General features: G+C 35.0%; 2 protein-coding genes and 1 long non-coding RNA gene across 3 annotated transcripts; 1 reads left to right on the forward strand and 2 right to left on the reverse strand.

Moving 5' to 3' along the window:
- Window positions 1-670: 670 nt before the first annotated feature.
- Window positions 671-4,239, forward strand: LOC136797645 (loricrin-like). Its single transcript, XM_067054230.1, has 4 exons — window positions 671-683; window positions 877-1,885; window positions 3,539-3,788; window positions 4,219-4,239. The coding sequence occupies exons 1-4, from the start codon at window positions 671-673 to the stop codon at window positions 4,237-4,239; spliced, it is 1,293 nt and encodes a 430-aa protein (XP_066910331.1).
- A 402-nt stretch (window positions 4,240-4,641) lies between these two features.
- Window positions 4,642-6,170, reverse strand: LOC136797646 (uncharacterized). Its single transcript, XM_067054231.1, has 3 exons — window positions 6,145-6,170; window positions 5,226-5,851; window positions 4,642-5,138 (listed from the first exon to the last, which is right to left on the reverse strand). Exons 1-3 carry the CDS (start codon window positions 6,168-6,170, stop codon window positions 4,642-4,644), a joined length of 1,149 nt encoding a protein of 382 aa, XP_066910332.1.
- Window positions 6,171-6,489: 319 nt separating this feature from the next.
- LOC136797714 (uncharacterized) lies at window positions 6,490-7,802 on the reverse strand. The gene is made up of 3 exons (XR_010845292.1): window positions 7,711-7,802; window positions 7,178-7,290; window positions 6,490-6,903 (listed from the first exon to the last, which is right to left on the reverse strand). It is a non-coding gene; the product is annotated as an uncharacterized lncRNA (long non-coding RNA).
- Between the last annotated feature and the right edge of the window lie 9,993 nt (window positions 7,803-17,795).

Consider the following 17,795-nt stretch of genomic DNA (forward strand, 5'->3'; position numbering starts at 1 on the left):
GTAATATGGTGTTAATATTCAGTAAGCTGCCGTATTATACACCCGGCGGGGGGGGGGGGTACGTACGCAAATGGAAGGTACGATATATACCGCCCTTTAGGGTACCTTTTTTGGATTTCCAAAGTCCCGCAAGGGTCGAAAAACTCGTCCTACAAGGGTCGGAGAAATAAGAAAAGTTCAGTATTTTACCCCCGGAAAGAATGAAATTTGGTCAAAATTGGTCAAATTTGTTTCAATAAGGGTCGTAAAATTCACAAAACTTTCCTTTGTTTTCTCCTTTTTAGTCCCTTACCGGGAATAAAAGGGTCGACAGGGTCGAAAGTCGTGCGGCACCCCTTCTCCCGTCAGCTCGCAACCCTCTCTTTGGAAATAAGGCACACAATGATTATTTTGTATTTCTGGAAGAGCGTTTTCATTTACCTGGGTTACTAAAACTGCTTACACCAGTGTTAAGTATGTTCACAATATTTGTTTCTTTGTCAATGATTGATAACAATTTTATGTTCATCTCCAACTTCCAGCTTTTGGTTTGATGTGGTATTGTACCCAATGTAGTCCCGATTGATGTCGGAAATTCTAAATAATATTATTGTAAAATCATTAATAAATCACAGTTGATGTCGGTTCCTAGTTATTAACACTAGTAAACAGTAATTTTAGCATGATAGACATGATCTTTTTTGGTAATTAGTAGGCCAAAGAAAGCTAGGGAAAGGCCAAAGTAACTCAATTTTGATTTGAATAAAGGAGATTGTATAATTAAAAAGTATTTCCTACCATTGGATATTGACAATGAAAATAAAGTGGGTGAAGTTGACGAAGTTGATTCTGCATTTGGTTGTAGAGGAAGAGCCTGAGTATTTGGTTGTGGTGGAGGGACTACTATTGGTTGTGGTGGTGGAACTACTATTGGTTGTGGTGGTGGAACTACTATTGCATGTGGTGGTGGAGCCTGTGTAATTGGTTGTGGAGGAGGAACTACTATTGGTTGTGGTGGTGGAACTACTATTGGTTGTGGTGGTGGAGCCTGTGTAATTGGTTGTGGTGGTGGAACTACTATTGGTTGCGGTGGCGGAGCCTGTGTAATTGGTTGTGGTGGAGGGACTACTATTGGTTGTGGTGGAGCAACTATAATTGGTTGTGGTGGTGGAGCCTGTGTAATTGGTTGTGGAGGAGGGACTACTATTGGTTGTGGTGGTGGAACTACTATTGGTTGTGGTGGTGGAACTACTATTGGTTGTGGTGGTGGAGCCTGTGTAATTGGTTGTGGAGGAGGAACTACTATTGGTTGTGGTGGTGGAACTACTATTGGTTGTGGTGGTGGAGCCTGTGTAATTGGTTGTGGTGGTGGAACTACTATTGGTTGTGGTGGTGGTGCCTGTGTAATTGGTTGTGGTGGAAGAACTACTATTGGTTGTGGTGAAGCAACTATAATTGGTTGTGGTGGTGGAGCCTGTGTAATTGGTTGTGGTGGAGGAACTACTATTGGTTTTGGAGGAGCAACTATAATTGGTGTTGGTGGTGGTGCCTGTGTAATTGGTTGTGGTGGAAGAACTACTATTGGTTGTGGTGAAGCAACTATAATTGGTTGTGGTGGTGGAGCCTGTGTAATTGGTTGTGGTGGAGGAACTACTATTGGTTGTGGTGGTGGAGCCTGTGTAATTGGTTGTGGTGGTGGAGCCTGTGTAATTGGTTGTGGAGGAGGAACTACTATTGGTTGTGGTGGGGGAGCCTGTGTAATTGGTTGTGGTGGAGGAACTACTATTGGTTGTGGTGGAGCAACTATAATTGGTTGTGGTGGTGGAGCCTGTGTAATTGGTTGCGGCTCTGTTGAATTATCAGGAACGTCTGGCGATGCCGTTGTGGTTGCATTTTTGACAGTAATGTTTGGCGTTGTTACTATTTCGGAACTATTTTCATTCACCGTGTCTACAATACATCTTCCATGGCTAAAATTATGGATCACCTGGATAGTAAAGAGAAAGAAGTATTTTCATAGGTTTAATGATACTTTTTTTATTTAAAAATCTTTTCACAGTTTAAAGATTTTTAGCAATCAGAGAAGTCGTTTCTTTGTACTTAGAGTTTTAATGCTTAGAAACTTTTTTGCAAGTTTAAAGGTTAGTAAATGACACATTCATATTAAAATCAATGTATCAATTCAAGGGCTCTTTATCGTAACGTTGTATTGCAGAGTTGGCTTTTATGCTAGATAAAGCAGAATTAATAAGAATCTAATTTTGTACAAGGGAATCAAAAAATTGTTTGAACAGATAATGTGTTAAAAGATTTTCTTTAAATAACCTTTGTCAAAGTGATTAATTCCCCATTGCCTTCATTTTGACTCTCGGTATGATCATCGTCTCTGATTAGTTGACATTCACTTTTTTCTTCCAAGAAGTTTGCATATTTACATTCCGACACCAATTGGCATTTATGTGAGCAGATAAATAATGAATCCGTTTTAAAAATATTTAATATTAGGTTTTGTCTACTGTTTGGTAGTCTGGTTGTTCTACTTATCTCAAAATGCAAGCTATTTAAACGTACAACTTGGATGAAAAGTAACCACGTGTAAAAGCCAAACATTATATTAGCCATTTTATTGAACTTGATTTCAGAATCCTTATTGTACCTCCAAATTACTGTTCAATTTTCCAAGCCTCAATGGGTCACTGAGACTCATGTCACTTTTTGCCAATTGCTTTTTCTAAAGAATCACGTTCTTGCAAAAATCTAATTTCTCTATAGTATGGTTTTTGGCCATAAAATCTTTTATCTTAAAACTTAGAATCAAATCAGGCAAATGATTTTACTTTTTGTTATTTTTCTTCTAATTCACTCCAGCTGTTTCATCTTAAGAAAAGTTAAACTAAATAGCCATATCATCCGACTGAGTTGTTTGGTTATATATTTCTGAGCCTTGCCCCTTCTAAAATGGGTCGTGAAATAAAACATATCACCTTCCCAATGGGCACAAACGTTTTTTGGACGTCTAATATACGTTTCTAGGACGTCCAAAGGTCTTAATGCCGTCCATGGGATGTCCATAAGACGTTGCGTGCTCATAGGGTTAGGACAAAAACATTATCATTATCGACTTGCTTGATATTGTATCAATACCATGAATGAATTAAATCCATAGCCTTGGGGTACTAGAGTTGGAAAAAACCGACCCTCAGTAGTAGGGGACCAACCCTTAGGATCCGTGGCATCTTTCGTCTTTCGTGAGAAGTAACAGTATGTGATACACATTTTTTTTTTATTAGACCACCTAAAATTTGGCTGAGCCTGGATGTGCTTCTTTTTTAGCAACTTTCAGCCTAAAATGTTTTCTTAATTTTTTAGACTACTCTAAATCGAAAATATCTTGTAAAATAAAGAGCATTTAAAATTGGTAAAATTTGGACAACATTTGACTCTCGATTTTAGAAAATCCATCCCTAAGTTCGGTATGTAATAGCGTAGCTGGATGAAGGACGAGAGTTCCTTAGCGGATTGCTTCTTTGTCTTTTCTATTGTAAACTGTTGATGATAGAAATCCCATCTCTGTACCGATGAGTGAAGTAGAAGAGCAACGTGTAGGTGATAAGGATTACGTTGAAGAAGTTGTACAAAACCAAATGGGATTAAAGGTAAACATCGTCAACGCAGAAAGAATAGGAGCTCGGAAGGACGAAATATTCAAAACAAAAAGATGGCGACCCTTGAAAGTCGTGCTAAAGAACGAAGAAGAGAAACTTCAGATTCTGGCATCAGTCCACAAATTAGAGAAAGACGAATTTAGAGTAACCAACGATTTCTCGAAGAAAGAACGCGAAACTATTAAAGAATGGCATAGAAAGGCTATAGTAGGGGGCAGAATACATTTCCGTTCGATTTTTCTGATAAAAGCACTTTCTCAACGGATTTGATATATTTGACCTTAGTAGAACCCAAAAAAATAAGGTGGCAATTTTTTAAATCTCGTTTTGGGTATTTTACAGACCAGAATGGAAACGCCCTAAAAATCACTTATTTGGCAATATCTACTCGAAATATTGATATTTTTCACTGAAATTTTGACTGGACATAGGCATGAGTAACAGGTAACTTTCTCATCCATCAAAAAAATTATTTCTTTAAAAACGTGTATTTTACAGACCAAAGTCTATTTTGAGGTTTCTGGTCAGTAAAATGTCCCAGATTAATTTTTTTTCTTCCAATTTCTATTTATAGCTCCCTCTTACTAATGTCTAAATACTGGGGTAATTTCAAGTCGGTCGAGCAATTAGTTCCCGAGTAATCGTGAATTTTGTAATTTACAGACCAGAATTTTTAAAGGCCCAAAAATCTATCTTTTTTCCCCGTCTAATAATATCGAAATTGTCCCTAAAATGGTTGGCTGGGATTTTTCTCTTTTTTTGCCATATCGCATTTTTATCTTTGAGGGAAAAAAATATATTTTATAATATTTATGATATTCCACCGTTGTAATTTACAGACCAGAATATATTAACACTCTAAAATCACGTAATTCATGTCAAAAATGAAGCTTTTCTGAATAAAAATAAACAAACTTATCTATGAAAGCCCCTTGCAAACAAGAATCAATGAATACTAATTATGAAATTTCAAGAGAAAGATTGATGAGAAAAATATTTATTCTTCGTCATCGCTAACGTCCTCATCACTTTCATTTCCAATCACTAAGTCCTCGTTTTCATCATCATCGCAACCATTGTTCTCACAGTCGTCAGAGCACTTACACATGTCCGTGCAATAAATGAGTTTGTTCTTTCGACAGATGCATCGGGCAGTGCTACAATCCGTTTTGCATGAGCACATGCTCAGTTCAATAAGACCCATAGGGGCCGGTAACTCATCAGTAGTTATGGCTATCCACAGTTCATTTTCAAATTCCCATCCAAATCCACCTGGATCTGGCAAATTTTGTATCGACTTGAAGCACGACTTGAATACAAAAGCAACGTAATGGGAACGAAAAACCTTATACTTTAAGGCTGCAACAGTCGGTGGGAGATTCGAAGCGTCCTTGCAATGCTTACTGAAAAGATGCCATCTCAAATCAGCGATGCTTTCGAACGGTTTTGTATTTGATGATGATGTGTAAACTTGAATGACGAACTTTTCAAGTCCTAAAAAAGATTTTGAGAAGATTTGTCAAGTTTTTCGATAGACTTAACAAACGTATAAACTGGCTGATTTTAGCTGAAAATATTTACCTTCCAAAACTTCTAATTTTGGTAGTGTTGATACATTATCTCCCAGTGCCTGTAATGCTTTGATGACATCAGTGTCAGCTTTTAAGAAGGCTTCCCACCAAGCACCTTTAGATTTCCCATTGAATCTACCGATCTGATCGCACCCGGTAAAAACGTGAAATCCGATCAAGGCAGCACATAATTCAGGACCCAATATCTCATAGCATTTTCCGATTGGTGTCGACTTTTGATCATCTTTACCTCCTGTGACAAAGTTGGTATCAGCACACAATGAATCGTATTTGTGGATGAGCAATAAAAACACATCTGTATCGGGTGAGAAGATATCCACTTGAGAAAATGGATCCCTGGTGAAAACATCTAGGGCGTGAAGAAGAAGCAAAGTGTCTGCTTCTTCATGGTCATGTGTCAGCAGGTCGTTTGAATAACCATGGAGATTGGAAACAGATTTGGTGTCGTATACCACCGCGAATCCGATCGCTTGCTCCACACCACGGTACTTGACTGTTCTTTTCTCGAAGTGCTTAATTGCAGCAATGGAGAGGTATTTTGTTAGATCAGCTTTTGTTTCTACGTGTGACAGGAACTTCTTGTGGTTTATGATTGTATCGTCTTCGACCTTGTATCTAGAAATGAGGAAGTAAGAACATCTTTGGTAAATGGAGGAAAAAGCCAAAAAGAAAATTTCGCATCCCGAACGTCCACTTCTCAAAGCAACCTTATATAGTCAAAGAAGTATTGAACCTTCAACTATTCAAAAAAATGTAATCAGCAAAAAGAGACAAACAATAAACCAGCTGCGCTGGAAGGTCAGCCCTAAAGGATAAGATAGTTCAAAGGATAAGCTGGATCAAGAGAGAGTAGAAAAAAGGATGTGATCACAAGATAACGATAAACTACTCTTGGAGGTGGCTTAGACAAAATGGGTGCAAAAATCGTCAACATTTTGTCAGGGTCGATTACACATTTTTTTATAAGCAACCGAGTTGCTAAGGCTCAGGCCTCAATATGGCCCAAAAAATAAGGACCTTGCTTAGCAACCCTGAGGCCTCAAATCCAAATTAGTAACTTTTCTCCTCAGCAATAAAAAATAACTTTGACAAAACTTGAAAATCTTCGAAAAATGCAAAAATGTGCTTGAAAAATTTTAAGCAACCTTACAAGCAACTTTGAGCCTGGATTTCGAAAAACCCTTAGCGACTCCAGGCCTGACCCGAAAAATGGAGTTTCTTATAAAAAAAATGAGTAACAAGGTTTGATAAAATTTCATTTTTAACATAAATTTTTAACAATGTTGTTTTAGATAATCATATAATTGTCTATAAATATTAACAATATTACTATTGTACAATTAATTACTTCTTTGCAATACATTTAAAATATGTAATACTCTCTAGTTGAAATAAAGTCTTTAATTATTGTCCAATACCAACGTCATTCCAACAGCAATAATTCCAATAACAAGACATTGAATTAGATACAGGATAGGTATACTGAACCAAAAATTCATTGCAGCATCATAATAGTCCAATAACGAATAAGCTTTGAAAAAACATTGGTCAATCTAATCGTGAAACGTGATAGTGTTTAGTAGGATACGTGAACGTGTGTAATTTTTTCAATTATACCAGCATAGTGGCGTTAAAATTTTGCAAATACATGGTCGCCTATTGAATTTCTGTAAAAAAAAGATATTTTAAAATATTTTCTTCAAATTAAAAACAAGAGTTGACTTTATTGAAAGGGTAGCATGTATAAAGTAATCATTGTAGTAAACATTCACTTTTTTGACATTATATTATTCATCAAAATATCAATTGACCACTATACAAACTTTTAATGTAGGTCACTTTGAGGCTTTATTGATTTTAAAGCCTGAAGGGCTAGAGCAAAATCTTTAACCTTTCCCGGATAAGGAAAAGTGAAGCCACTAAACTCAATGTTTATAGTACCTTGTTTCGATTTTAGTAGTGTCGATATTCAAACTATTGGATGGGAAGCAATATTTCCGTCGTTGATAAAGAATCGTGATATTTGGTTATTGATTGATCCCTGCATAGCATATCTGCAACAAAACAATGAAGATATTAAAGTCCCATACACTGGTAAATAATCTGAAATAATAACAACATGAACAAAATCACTTCACTCTTTAAAACTTAGATCATTCATGATTAATTGCTTACGGTATAGTCCTATACTTCTTATCAAATATTTTGTACGTTAAAGTAATGAAACAGAACGCTTGCTAACTAGCTAACAAATCCCTTTTATTCTTTCATTGAGACAAAAGACTACAGTATCATAGATTTTTAACGTTCTTTGAGAGATGGCTGGACGAATAATCGAACCTCGTAAAAAGACATTATTCAAATGAAAATAGAAGGACTATAAAAATATTGCTTTCTAAGATATACCTAGAAACACACGTTAAAGTGTCTGCGTTAGCAAATTTTGATGGATCAAAAAGAGACCTTTAGCTTACCTATCACTTTTATGAACTCTTTCAGTATTCAGGTGTGAAGAAACGAACCAATGGTTTAAAAGTACCTATCCATGATGAGTGAAATGATTGAGTACATTGTACCAAACAACAACAAAAACAGGAAGGCGATGGTAATACCAAGCTCGAACGATGCAAAGCCATGGACTTTTTCGATACTATAAACATGTAACACCAGATACTAAAACAACAATAAATAATCAACGAATTACCAACATTTTCATTTCAACACCAAATTCATTCATATATACATTTTGTCCATTATTCTTTTGTCACTATAGAGATTTGAGTGTTCATTTTTAGTAAAGTTTGCAGAATTTTGATTTATAATAGAGATTTATATGCAAAAAAGAAAATATAAACTATGAAGATAAAAAGTAATTACAAAAAATGATTTTATAGAATGTGAGGAATAAATATAATTCGAAATTCTGTATAGAAATAAATCAAATTTTTGTATAAAAATAATTCAAATTTTTGTATAAAAATAATTCAAATTTTTGTATAAAAATAATTCAATTTTTTTGTAAAAAATAATTCAATTTTTTTGTAAAAAATAATTCAAATTTTTTGTAAAAAATAATTCAAATTTTTTGTAAAAAATAATTCAAATTTCTATGTAAAATAAGCAGAAAATGTATGGTTAGTGAGGAAAGTCCTTTTTTAATGATATTAATTTCAATTTTGATCACAGACATTCAGAGTCTTTGGGCTAAGATCAACACTCCTAACACATCACAGGAAGATAAACACAACGATACTTGACTGGTTAGGCTCAGTCAGTTTACATTAAAGGAAGAAATTTTAATGGGAATTTAATTTGGCGGATGACAGGAAAAATTTTGAAGGTGAAAATGTTTAAAATACCCCTTTTATGATCTAATAGTGAAACATTGAGAAAATTTAAATTTGAAAGGAATTTAATTTGTAAAAATTAAATTTGGCGGGAACTAATTGTGGGGATTTTGGCCAAATCCGCCAATTTTCATTCTGCCAAAATTTCTTCCTTTAATGTATTTAATAGAGTGACCTGAAAAGTTATTTCTAAAAATCAACACCAAAAACACGACATAAAGAACAAAATCCTCACACCAGCCATATTGTATTGAATCAGGCCCCCAAGCAATACAACCATGCGCATGTAACATTTCAGCGTTGAAATAAATTTAATTTAAGTCTATGTAAACCAATGCGCTGTCTTGGAGCTTTCTCTACATTTCAACGAATAAAATATTTACATACACATGGTTGTGTAAGAAGGAGTTGCAGATCTCAACAGCAAAGTTTTATTGAATGTTACAGTTTATCAAAAATTATTTTAATTGCTCTAGAGTTTTGCAACTCCTTCAATCCCACCCTCCCCTATACCCCCATGTAAAAAACTTTTTCTCAAGTCGGTCAAGTAGGTCAAATCGGCTAAGTAGGTTAAGTAGGTTAAACAGGTTTGATAACTATGTGTTGTTTGATATGATAAAACAAACTCCATCGTGGTCTGAAAAATACATGTCCTTTACAAAACACTTGACTTCTTTTTTATCTGTAAAGCTATTCTTTAAATAAACATGGTCAAGAAGACCACCTGCTAGATGGGTTGGTTCATCCACAATCATTTTATATGAAGAAAGTACTTCACTCAGGAATGCGTTTTCAGGATCTAATGCATCAATGTTGAAATCTCCAACAACAATGTCTATATCGTCATATGTTATAAGTTCCAACAATTCTTCACGAAAACTGTTTCTTGAATAAGCAGGTGGTTTGTACAACATTAAAAGTTTGATAGGTCGGTTACTGAAGGTTCTTTTGAAAATTCGATACAAGTGTAACCTGCCGCTCTATTACATTCTAAAATTTGAATTGAAGAATTAAAACAACATGCATTGTTTTGGAATCGATTAACAGAATTGTTGTTGTATTCAATATTGAAATCACCAAGTATTTGATCAACTTCATTTGTATCACTTGAAGGTGACAATTGAGTTTCAGTAAGACATAATAAGTCACTACTCATAAGAGTTTTACACTTTGCAATGTCAATTGCATGTTTCTTCAAAGAGCGAACATTAAGGAGTGAAATTTGAACATGTTTGTCTGGAGTCAAAGCAGAAGAAAAACTTTCAACTTTATGCAAAGGTCTATCTTTTCGTAAACGCTCATATTCAAGTCCTGCCTCGTTGTTCGCACGGATAGCTTTTCTATCGTATTCACCTGTCAAAAACAATCCATTTATGTTTGTTACTCTGGATAGACTAACATACATTTGACCTTCATTGAAATATCTTTGCGATAATAGATCAAAACTTACTACTGCTGATTGAAGTGTTAGTCCTTGAACTTTATGACTTGTGCATGCATAGGATAAGACCAAAGGAAATTGAGTTCTTCGAACCATTAAAGGTTTTTCCTTTTTGTTTTTGTTTTTCTTTTCCTTTCTTGTGTTAAAAGTGGCTTCTGCCCTTTCAATCAATATCCAATCATTTTGTCTACACACATGATCTAAATTAGGTCCTTTCTTGCCTGCTAGAACATCATCAAGTTTAACATAGACACCTGATATGGTATTACCAGAGTTGTATTTAAATCTCATTACTGTTCCAACTTGACCGTTAACCAGTCTATCAGTAATGTCAATATTCTTGCAAATTAAAATTCGGGCACCTAATTTCAATTCTAATACACGGGCAAGACCACCTGTTTCTCTTGCTTTTGCAGTTTCAATAAATCTGACATCTTGGTTTGTTAAATGCTTAGGAACTTCATCTTGTGCAAAAATCAAATGCTTTTCAGTTGGTAATTCATTGAGTTTTTTCTATGTTATATGCATCAACTGGTTTATTTTCTGCAAAAATATGAGTTACATCAGAGGGATAATCTGGACTGTCTTTTGCAATAAATCTAGATTTTAAAAGTTCTTCCTTTTCTTTGTCTAGCTCGCCTAAACGAATTTGATTCAAGAGGTCAATAAAATCAATATCATCTCTCTGTCTCATGATCTCTGTCAATTCAGCGATTTGGAATTTACGCCATAATTCAAACCCCAATTATACCATGTACTGTGGAGCAATCCGGTTTGTAGATAAAATCTTTAAAAATTGGTGGCAGTTGATATAAATCACCACAAAGTAGAACTGACTTTCCAGCAAAAGGTTTATCTACTTCAAATATTTTGCGTAACCTTTCATCAATATTTCTAAACAAGCGGCTAGACACCATGGAAATTTCATCAATCATAATAACTTCCACACATGCAAGTTTCTTTTGCAAATTTTGCTTTGATGATGCATTCAGTGGAAAGAAATCTGTAGTAGGAATAATCAAACCGCTGTGTATGGTGGTTCCATTGACATTAATTGCTGCCACGCCAGTTGGTGCAAGAACTAAAATTCTTTCTTTTGTGGGTTCTCCTCCTCTGTACATAAGAAGTTTTGACAAAGAATGATAGATTGTTGTGAGTAAATGGCTTTTTCCTACGCCTCCGCCACCAGTTAAGAAAATATGAAATGGCTCAATACATTTAGGCACTTTTGAAGAAAGGTTTTTAATGAAATCTCTTCCCCATTTGTGAACTACATCAAAAACTTCTCTTTGTTGGTGATTTAGAGATCTAATACGAGCATGTACTTCATTATCTGGGAGCAAAATTGATTCCATTGGAATTGAAGCTCTGGCATGAGTAGTGTCATTGTTATTTTCATCATCCGATTCTTCATTATTGTTTGCTCTACTTTGAAGCTCTGCATTTGTTTCATCATTCTCCTGCTGTTCAAAATCATTCATATTGAGAATCAAATCATTTCTGTACCTTTCTAATGCATCATCTACTAAACCAGCATAAGGTTGGATCAAAGCTCTGTTTCTCTCAATCCTTTCAATGACACCTGGTTCCAATAGCTTTGCAGTATAATTATTGTGTTCTTGGGACAATAATTCGTTCTCATCAAAGAAAGGTAAGTACAGCATGAGTAGGTGGTGGGCGTAATCTTCTGGGTACTTGTTTCTGTTAGGCTGATGAAGTCGAAGTACAAGTGGAACTTTGCGGCATTTTAGTTTACCTTTCATTGAACAAAGTTTGACAATCTTTGGGTAGTTGCTTGAGAGATGGTTTGATTCTATCAAATCATCTTCCAATTCATTAGGCTGGCAATCATTTTCACTACATTCTTTATAGACAACACTGTAGAATCTCAAGAATTCTGCATAACACATTTCAGCAATAGGTTTATTAGGTCCAGTTCTTTCTCTTGGTCTATCACAATACCGGTCAAGCATATTACTTTTGAAAATTGAAGTACTATCTTCAGGCAACTCATTAATTTCATCTTCACTAAGGCACATTCTAAATCTCTTTTCTGGGACATTAGTATTTGCAAAAGTTACACCTGGATACAGCTTACGAAGCCATAGCTGTGGCATACTAAGATACACTACACTGCTTCTTGCGCAACAGATTTCATTTCATTTCTTTTCAAAATCTTTAACAGCTTGGGTCATAGCATGAGATATTTCATCTTCAGTTTTAGAAAGATATGCACACATGTAAGTTGCAGCTTTGTAATAATTAAATACTGGTTGAATATCCAGATTTGCTTGCCAAGCTTTAAGACCTTCTGTAAAGTAGTTATTGACAAAGCATGCATTTGTATTGCGTTTTAAGTAAATGTGAAAATCGTCATCTTCAGATACAGAGAGAGCATATTCTTAATCTTCCTTTGGAATGTCTAATTCAGCTAGGACTTCATTGATGGTAGGAACTGGATTAAAATTTTCTCCATCAGGGTTGAAAAAGTTTTTATCAGGATTAAGGTTCTCATTGATGTAAGTCCTTACTTTTGTCAAAACTTCTTTTCGCAGAGCAAGTATGGCTTCTCTTTCCTCATGTGGTAGTTCTTGTGGCAAGGGCTCAGAAACTGTTTTCTCAGAAAAAAATTTACCAAAATAAAACCTGCAGGGAGTGTTTTTATATTTACGGCAAGTTTTTGAATGGCGGTGTAGTTGGTATGTCTTCACAAGGTTAAATAATTCGGGATCCTCTTCTACGGATGGTAAATAGACCTTGATTATTTTATCAATGAACATAATGTACTCATCTTTTGTTTCCTTGGTCAATACTGGTGCATTTAAAATCCACAGAAAGGAATGAATGTGAGGGCTTCCGCGTACTTGAAATTCTACTCGAATAGCGTAGAAAGTTGTTTTACCGAGTGGGCCGTCCAAAACAATCGTTTTAAAAAAACTTCTACTCTGTATTGAAAATGCCTTGCTACAAGTACAGGGTTACTATTTAATAAATCACACCTTTCGTTATAAGAAAGATTCTTGATAAATTCATCGGTTACGTTTTGACCCTTGAGTTTGTAAATTATGGAGATGAGTTCGTTCCAACGAAGGTCTGCACAACTCAATGTCTGAAAGAATGTTGGTGGTCCTAATTGTTTAACCATTGCTAAAACTTCTTGCTGGAATTTTTTCCAATATGCTGGAGTTCCTTAACAGTACTCATAAAGGCAAAAGCTTATCATTTGCTATGAATTGCCTTACTGTTTCTTTGAAATTCTGACTTAACATACCAGCATTTAAATTTGAGCCAGCAACTTTTCTCATTGCGACATTTATCTGATTGGTCAAAGACACTTGCTGAGTTACAAAATTAGCAAAAAATATGTAGTCTGGGTCTGAAGCAAACTTTTGTGTGTAGTTCAACAAACGCTGGTTGAAGTATTTGGATGGACTTAGTTTAACATCACGTTCAACTTTGTAACCAAATTTACCTTTAGGAAATAAATGAGGATGAGCAAGCATTTCACAATTTTCATCATGTAAGACTGAAATTGGTTTTTTACCCTGACCAGGCGCTAATGACAAAATTTCATTATCTACTTCTGCATCAGAAGGAGTGTGAGGCATTAGAGCAGTTTCATTTGCATTTGAGCGATGAGCATCAAGTGGGTTGTCAGTTGTCTCAAGCTCTTCAGAATCTGAAGCATTATTTTGTTGATGATCAGGTTCAGTGCTATCGTCATTGGAAGCAATTTCACTCAATTGGTCACTTTCATTAGAGTTTGTTTCCTCATTATTTGCAGAATTTTGTATAATGGTCTCTTCATTTGAAATATTGCTAACATTAATTTCTATGTCTTGATAAAGAGGGTTGTTCTCTTTGAAATAATTCAGTACGCGCTGAATGAAATCAGGTCTGATTGGTTCAAAAACGACATGTCCTTTATATTCCAATTTCCTTTTGAGTTTAACAATAACTAGTCCATTAGCATTTGCTCTTCTTGGTAAAGTATTAGCAATATCTTCAACATCAATAGGTACATTACAAATAGAACCTTTGAGTTTGGGGAACTGACCTTTTGGCATGATTGCAATTTTTTTGAATAATATTCTGCGAGAAATCAAAATTTTTTTCAAGTCTACGAAGAGTACGGAATTCAGCAGGTAATTCATCAAAGGCTCAGTTTATTTTTGACAGATTGGCACGGCAACTCATTTTTTTTAAGTTTACTATGGCATGTTCTACAAATGTATAGTTGGCCGTCAAATGAAAAAACTTCAGAATAATAATGTTCTTGTGGGATATCATATTTTTCAGGCGAGTATTTGACAACTGTTTTTTTATAGAGGCATCTGTTACACAAGCACACAGATGTAGAAAGGACCTTCATAAATAAGTTTTAAAAATTTTGATACTAGATCATTTTTTTCATTTTTATGGTTTTTGTTTGCAGCCGCATTATTTTTCTCATAGCGTGATTTTTTCGTTGCACTTACACGATCTTTGTTATTTTGATAATAGATTCTATCTTTTTCATTATTTGGTCTTGGTTTCGGGAGCGATAATCTTTTTTTTGTTTGTTTAATTTTTCTTTGTTTTGGGAACGATAATCTTTTTTTTGTTCATTTAATTTTTCTTTGTTTTGGGAACGATAAGTTTTTTCTGTTTTCAATCACTGTTTCTTTGTTTTTTTTGTAATACTTTTGATTAATTTTTTGACGCTTAGAATTGTTTCCATCACTGGCATCACTTTTACGCTTCTTATTTGAATAACTTTTCATGAATACTGAAATGTCCCTTTGTAGAATTTCTTTAAGCTCTTCTTTTAGTTCATCCACTTCAATAAATTGAATTTCAAAGTAAGTACTCTCTTTTTCCATTTGTCGTAAATAAAAAAATTGGATATATTTCTCAAGTTCAAAACGTTATCAAACTTTAAAGACACGATTTTCCATTTGAGGGATCAAGTAATCCAAGTTCATTTCGACTATGCGGTCAAAGATAAAGTAACCCTGATGCCGACTCATAATTGCGATAGTAAAACCGTTAATGATCATTAAGGCGTTGAAATTCTAGACTTTCGGACTCACTCAGAGGGATTTGAAGGAAAGCACTATCATTAATCAGGTTCGCTTCGCCGTTTGCAAAATTCAAAAAATTGAAATTAGTTATGACACCATTTGATTCAATGAAACGCGGCATTTCATCAACCGAAAGATGAGAGTTTGTATCAAGCTGTTTGTATAACTTATCACCTTCGATTAAGATTTTGTCAAGGTCGGTAGTCTTCCAAAGATTAACACGTCGAAAATTAGACCAAAAGATAGCATACAGGCAGTTAACGCTACATTGAGTGCCAGCAGTTTGGCCAAATAATTCCTCGTTGGCTTGATTAAATGAGCCCAACAGCTTTTGAAATTTGATAAGTTTGCGTATGCAACATATTTTTCAAATTTGACTGGAGAAATAAGAGTTTTGTTTTGCAGGGAGTATAAGTTAATAAGGCTAAGTAGATCTGACGCTGAGACGTATAAGCTGAGAAGCTGAGATTTATAAGCTTAAATGCTGAGATATGTAAGCTGAGATTAGGATGTGTGAAGTAATGGAAGCAAGTGTTTGATGGACTTTGCAAGTTTTGAACAATAGCAGGTTTCGCACGTTTTGAACGTTTGGTAGGTTTTGCAGGTTATTAAGTTTGACAAGTGTGACAAGTAGTTCAGTAGGTTAAGTAAGATAAGTAAGAGGATGCAAGGAGCTCGCATGCAACCTCAAGGGTGTAGCTGCTTGTCTGATATATATCACAGACAAGCTTAATGCTATCTTTTGGATAACTTGCAAGTGAGGTAGATGTACCAGTGTACACTTGCTGCTATCTTTTTTGAAAATAACTTTGACAAGGAATCAATAATAAACTTTGAAATAAATCAAGTACTCTCACCTCAAGAAGATGATGAAAGAAAGTGAGGACTGATCGAAATCTTCTTGCTTCTTCTCCATAGGCTATTTCAGGGGTCGCGGTGCATCTTNAGCCAGCTACTAGTGCGAAGCTGCTTTAACATTTCATAAAATTGCTCACAGTACGCTTCGGAAGAGGTGGCGCAATATAAGGGAGATAACGACTGATGTAATAATTATAGCGCAGCTCGGCGCATACACATTCTTGTTTCGGATTTTCTAAGTCAAATCGGGAAAATCGGAATTAAACTGAGGAGTCTTAACGACGAGCGGGAAAAAAATCGCGGAACAGATTTGAAGGGTCACCTGGGCTGACCAATAAACGAAAATAAATTAAGCTCGGGAGAATAAATAGGGTAATAAAACAAAGCAGTAAAGTAGTTTTTTTCTCAAAAGTTAAATTCCCGCCTAGCAAAAAGACATAAAGAACTAAACAAATAAAGGGTTAACCATTAGCTATAATCAATTGTCACTTCCCTCTCATTCAAGCCCTGAGCCTCAAAGGTCTGGAGTTTGTTAATCCAGAAATCTTCGCGTACCCGTTCTGGGATTGATCGATTAGTGAAAGTTAGTGGAGTTTTATTTAGTCGGTTTCGTCAGTTTTCCCCGACCAAAATTTCAAATTTGTCATATTCACGAAATGGTTTCCTAGCTCGAAAATGGATCGTGTAATTCGACGTTTAAAGCACTAATTTCGGTAAATAAAGGTGTAAAAAAATTAGATTTGAATTTTTGTTGCAGTAATAATAATTTATCAGCTCTCGCTAATTGGTCTTTTTCCCAGAAAAGCGTATCATTTCGAGGTGAATATTTTCCGATAGAAATGTCGGAATTCTTTCATTTGTGCCCAATAAACAAACACATTCACAATACTGTTCAAGAAACTGATATTAAAAATAATTTCAAGCATTTCATCAGGAAAGTTTGAAAATTCGGATGAAAACAACTTTCTCGTGATGTACAGTGTATGATAGCCTGCTAATAAGGTATTTGGCATGAAGACAAAGATAGTTGCTACAACTGTTAGACATCTGATGGTTGCAGAGGCTCTGGAGTTTCGCCGGAACATCTCTGACTGTTGAATCATTTGATCCGTTCCTTGGTTTTTAAGTGTTTTGTGAATTTTGATATTGAAGTAAAAAATCAAAGAAGCAGGAATGATGAATGAAATGAAGGCTTGGTACAAAAAGATAACAATATGTAACGCTGGTATATTTATTGGGTACGCACGACACACTTTTGAATTTTTCGTAATAATAATAAATCCTCGATTGATATACGGTAAAGTTATGGAGGCTCCAGCCATTATAGAAAAGATACACAAAACATGGATGCGCCATTTTGGTAATTTGTTGGCGAATGGTTTTGTTATCTTACGATACCGATCATATGAAAGTCCACAAAGAATCATGATTGAGGATGTTGTCAAACCAACGTCTAGCAGATACAGGTGTTTACAAACAAAGAAGTGAATGATCGATTGGGGAGCTACCAACCCTGGTAATTCGGTGAAAGATCTGATAACACAGATAAACAAATCCAATAGAGCAAGATATATGATGAACATGTGATACGAGTTTATATTCTTCCAACCTTTGACCAAAAAGTAGTACAATATGGAAATATTTCCTGGAATCCCAACGCATGTCAATAATATGGTTGGCACAAGTTTAATCCAAAAAATTGGGCTAGTCATTATAAAATTAACGCCAAAATATTGTAAGTTGAGCGTAAAATGTATTATTTTTCAGGCGAAATGATTAGTTTCAAATATTGAAAATTAGAGAAAATGAAATATATGTTTTCAATTCTAATTTCTATAATTAAATGCTGG

This window comes from Clytia hemisphaerica, unplaced genomic scaffold, assembly GCF_902728285.1.
Source record: "Clytia hemisphaerica strain Z4C2 unplaced genomic scaffold, Clytia hemisphaerica genome assembly, whole genome shotgun sequence".
Lineage (NCBI taxonomy): Eukaryota > Metazoa > Cnidaria > Hydrozoa > Leptothecata > Clytiidae > Clytia > Clytia hemisphaerica.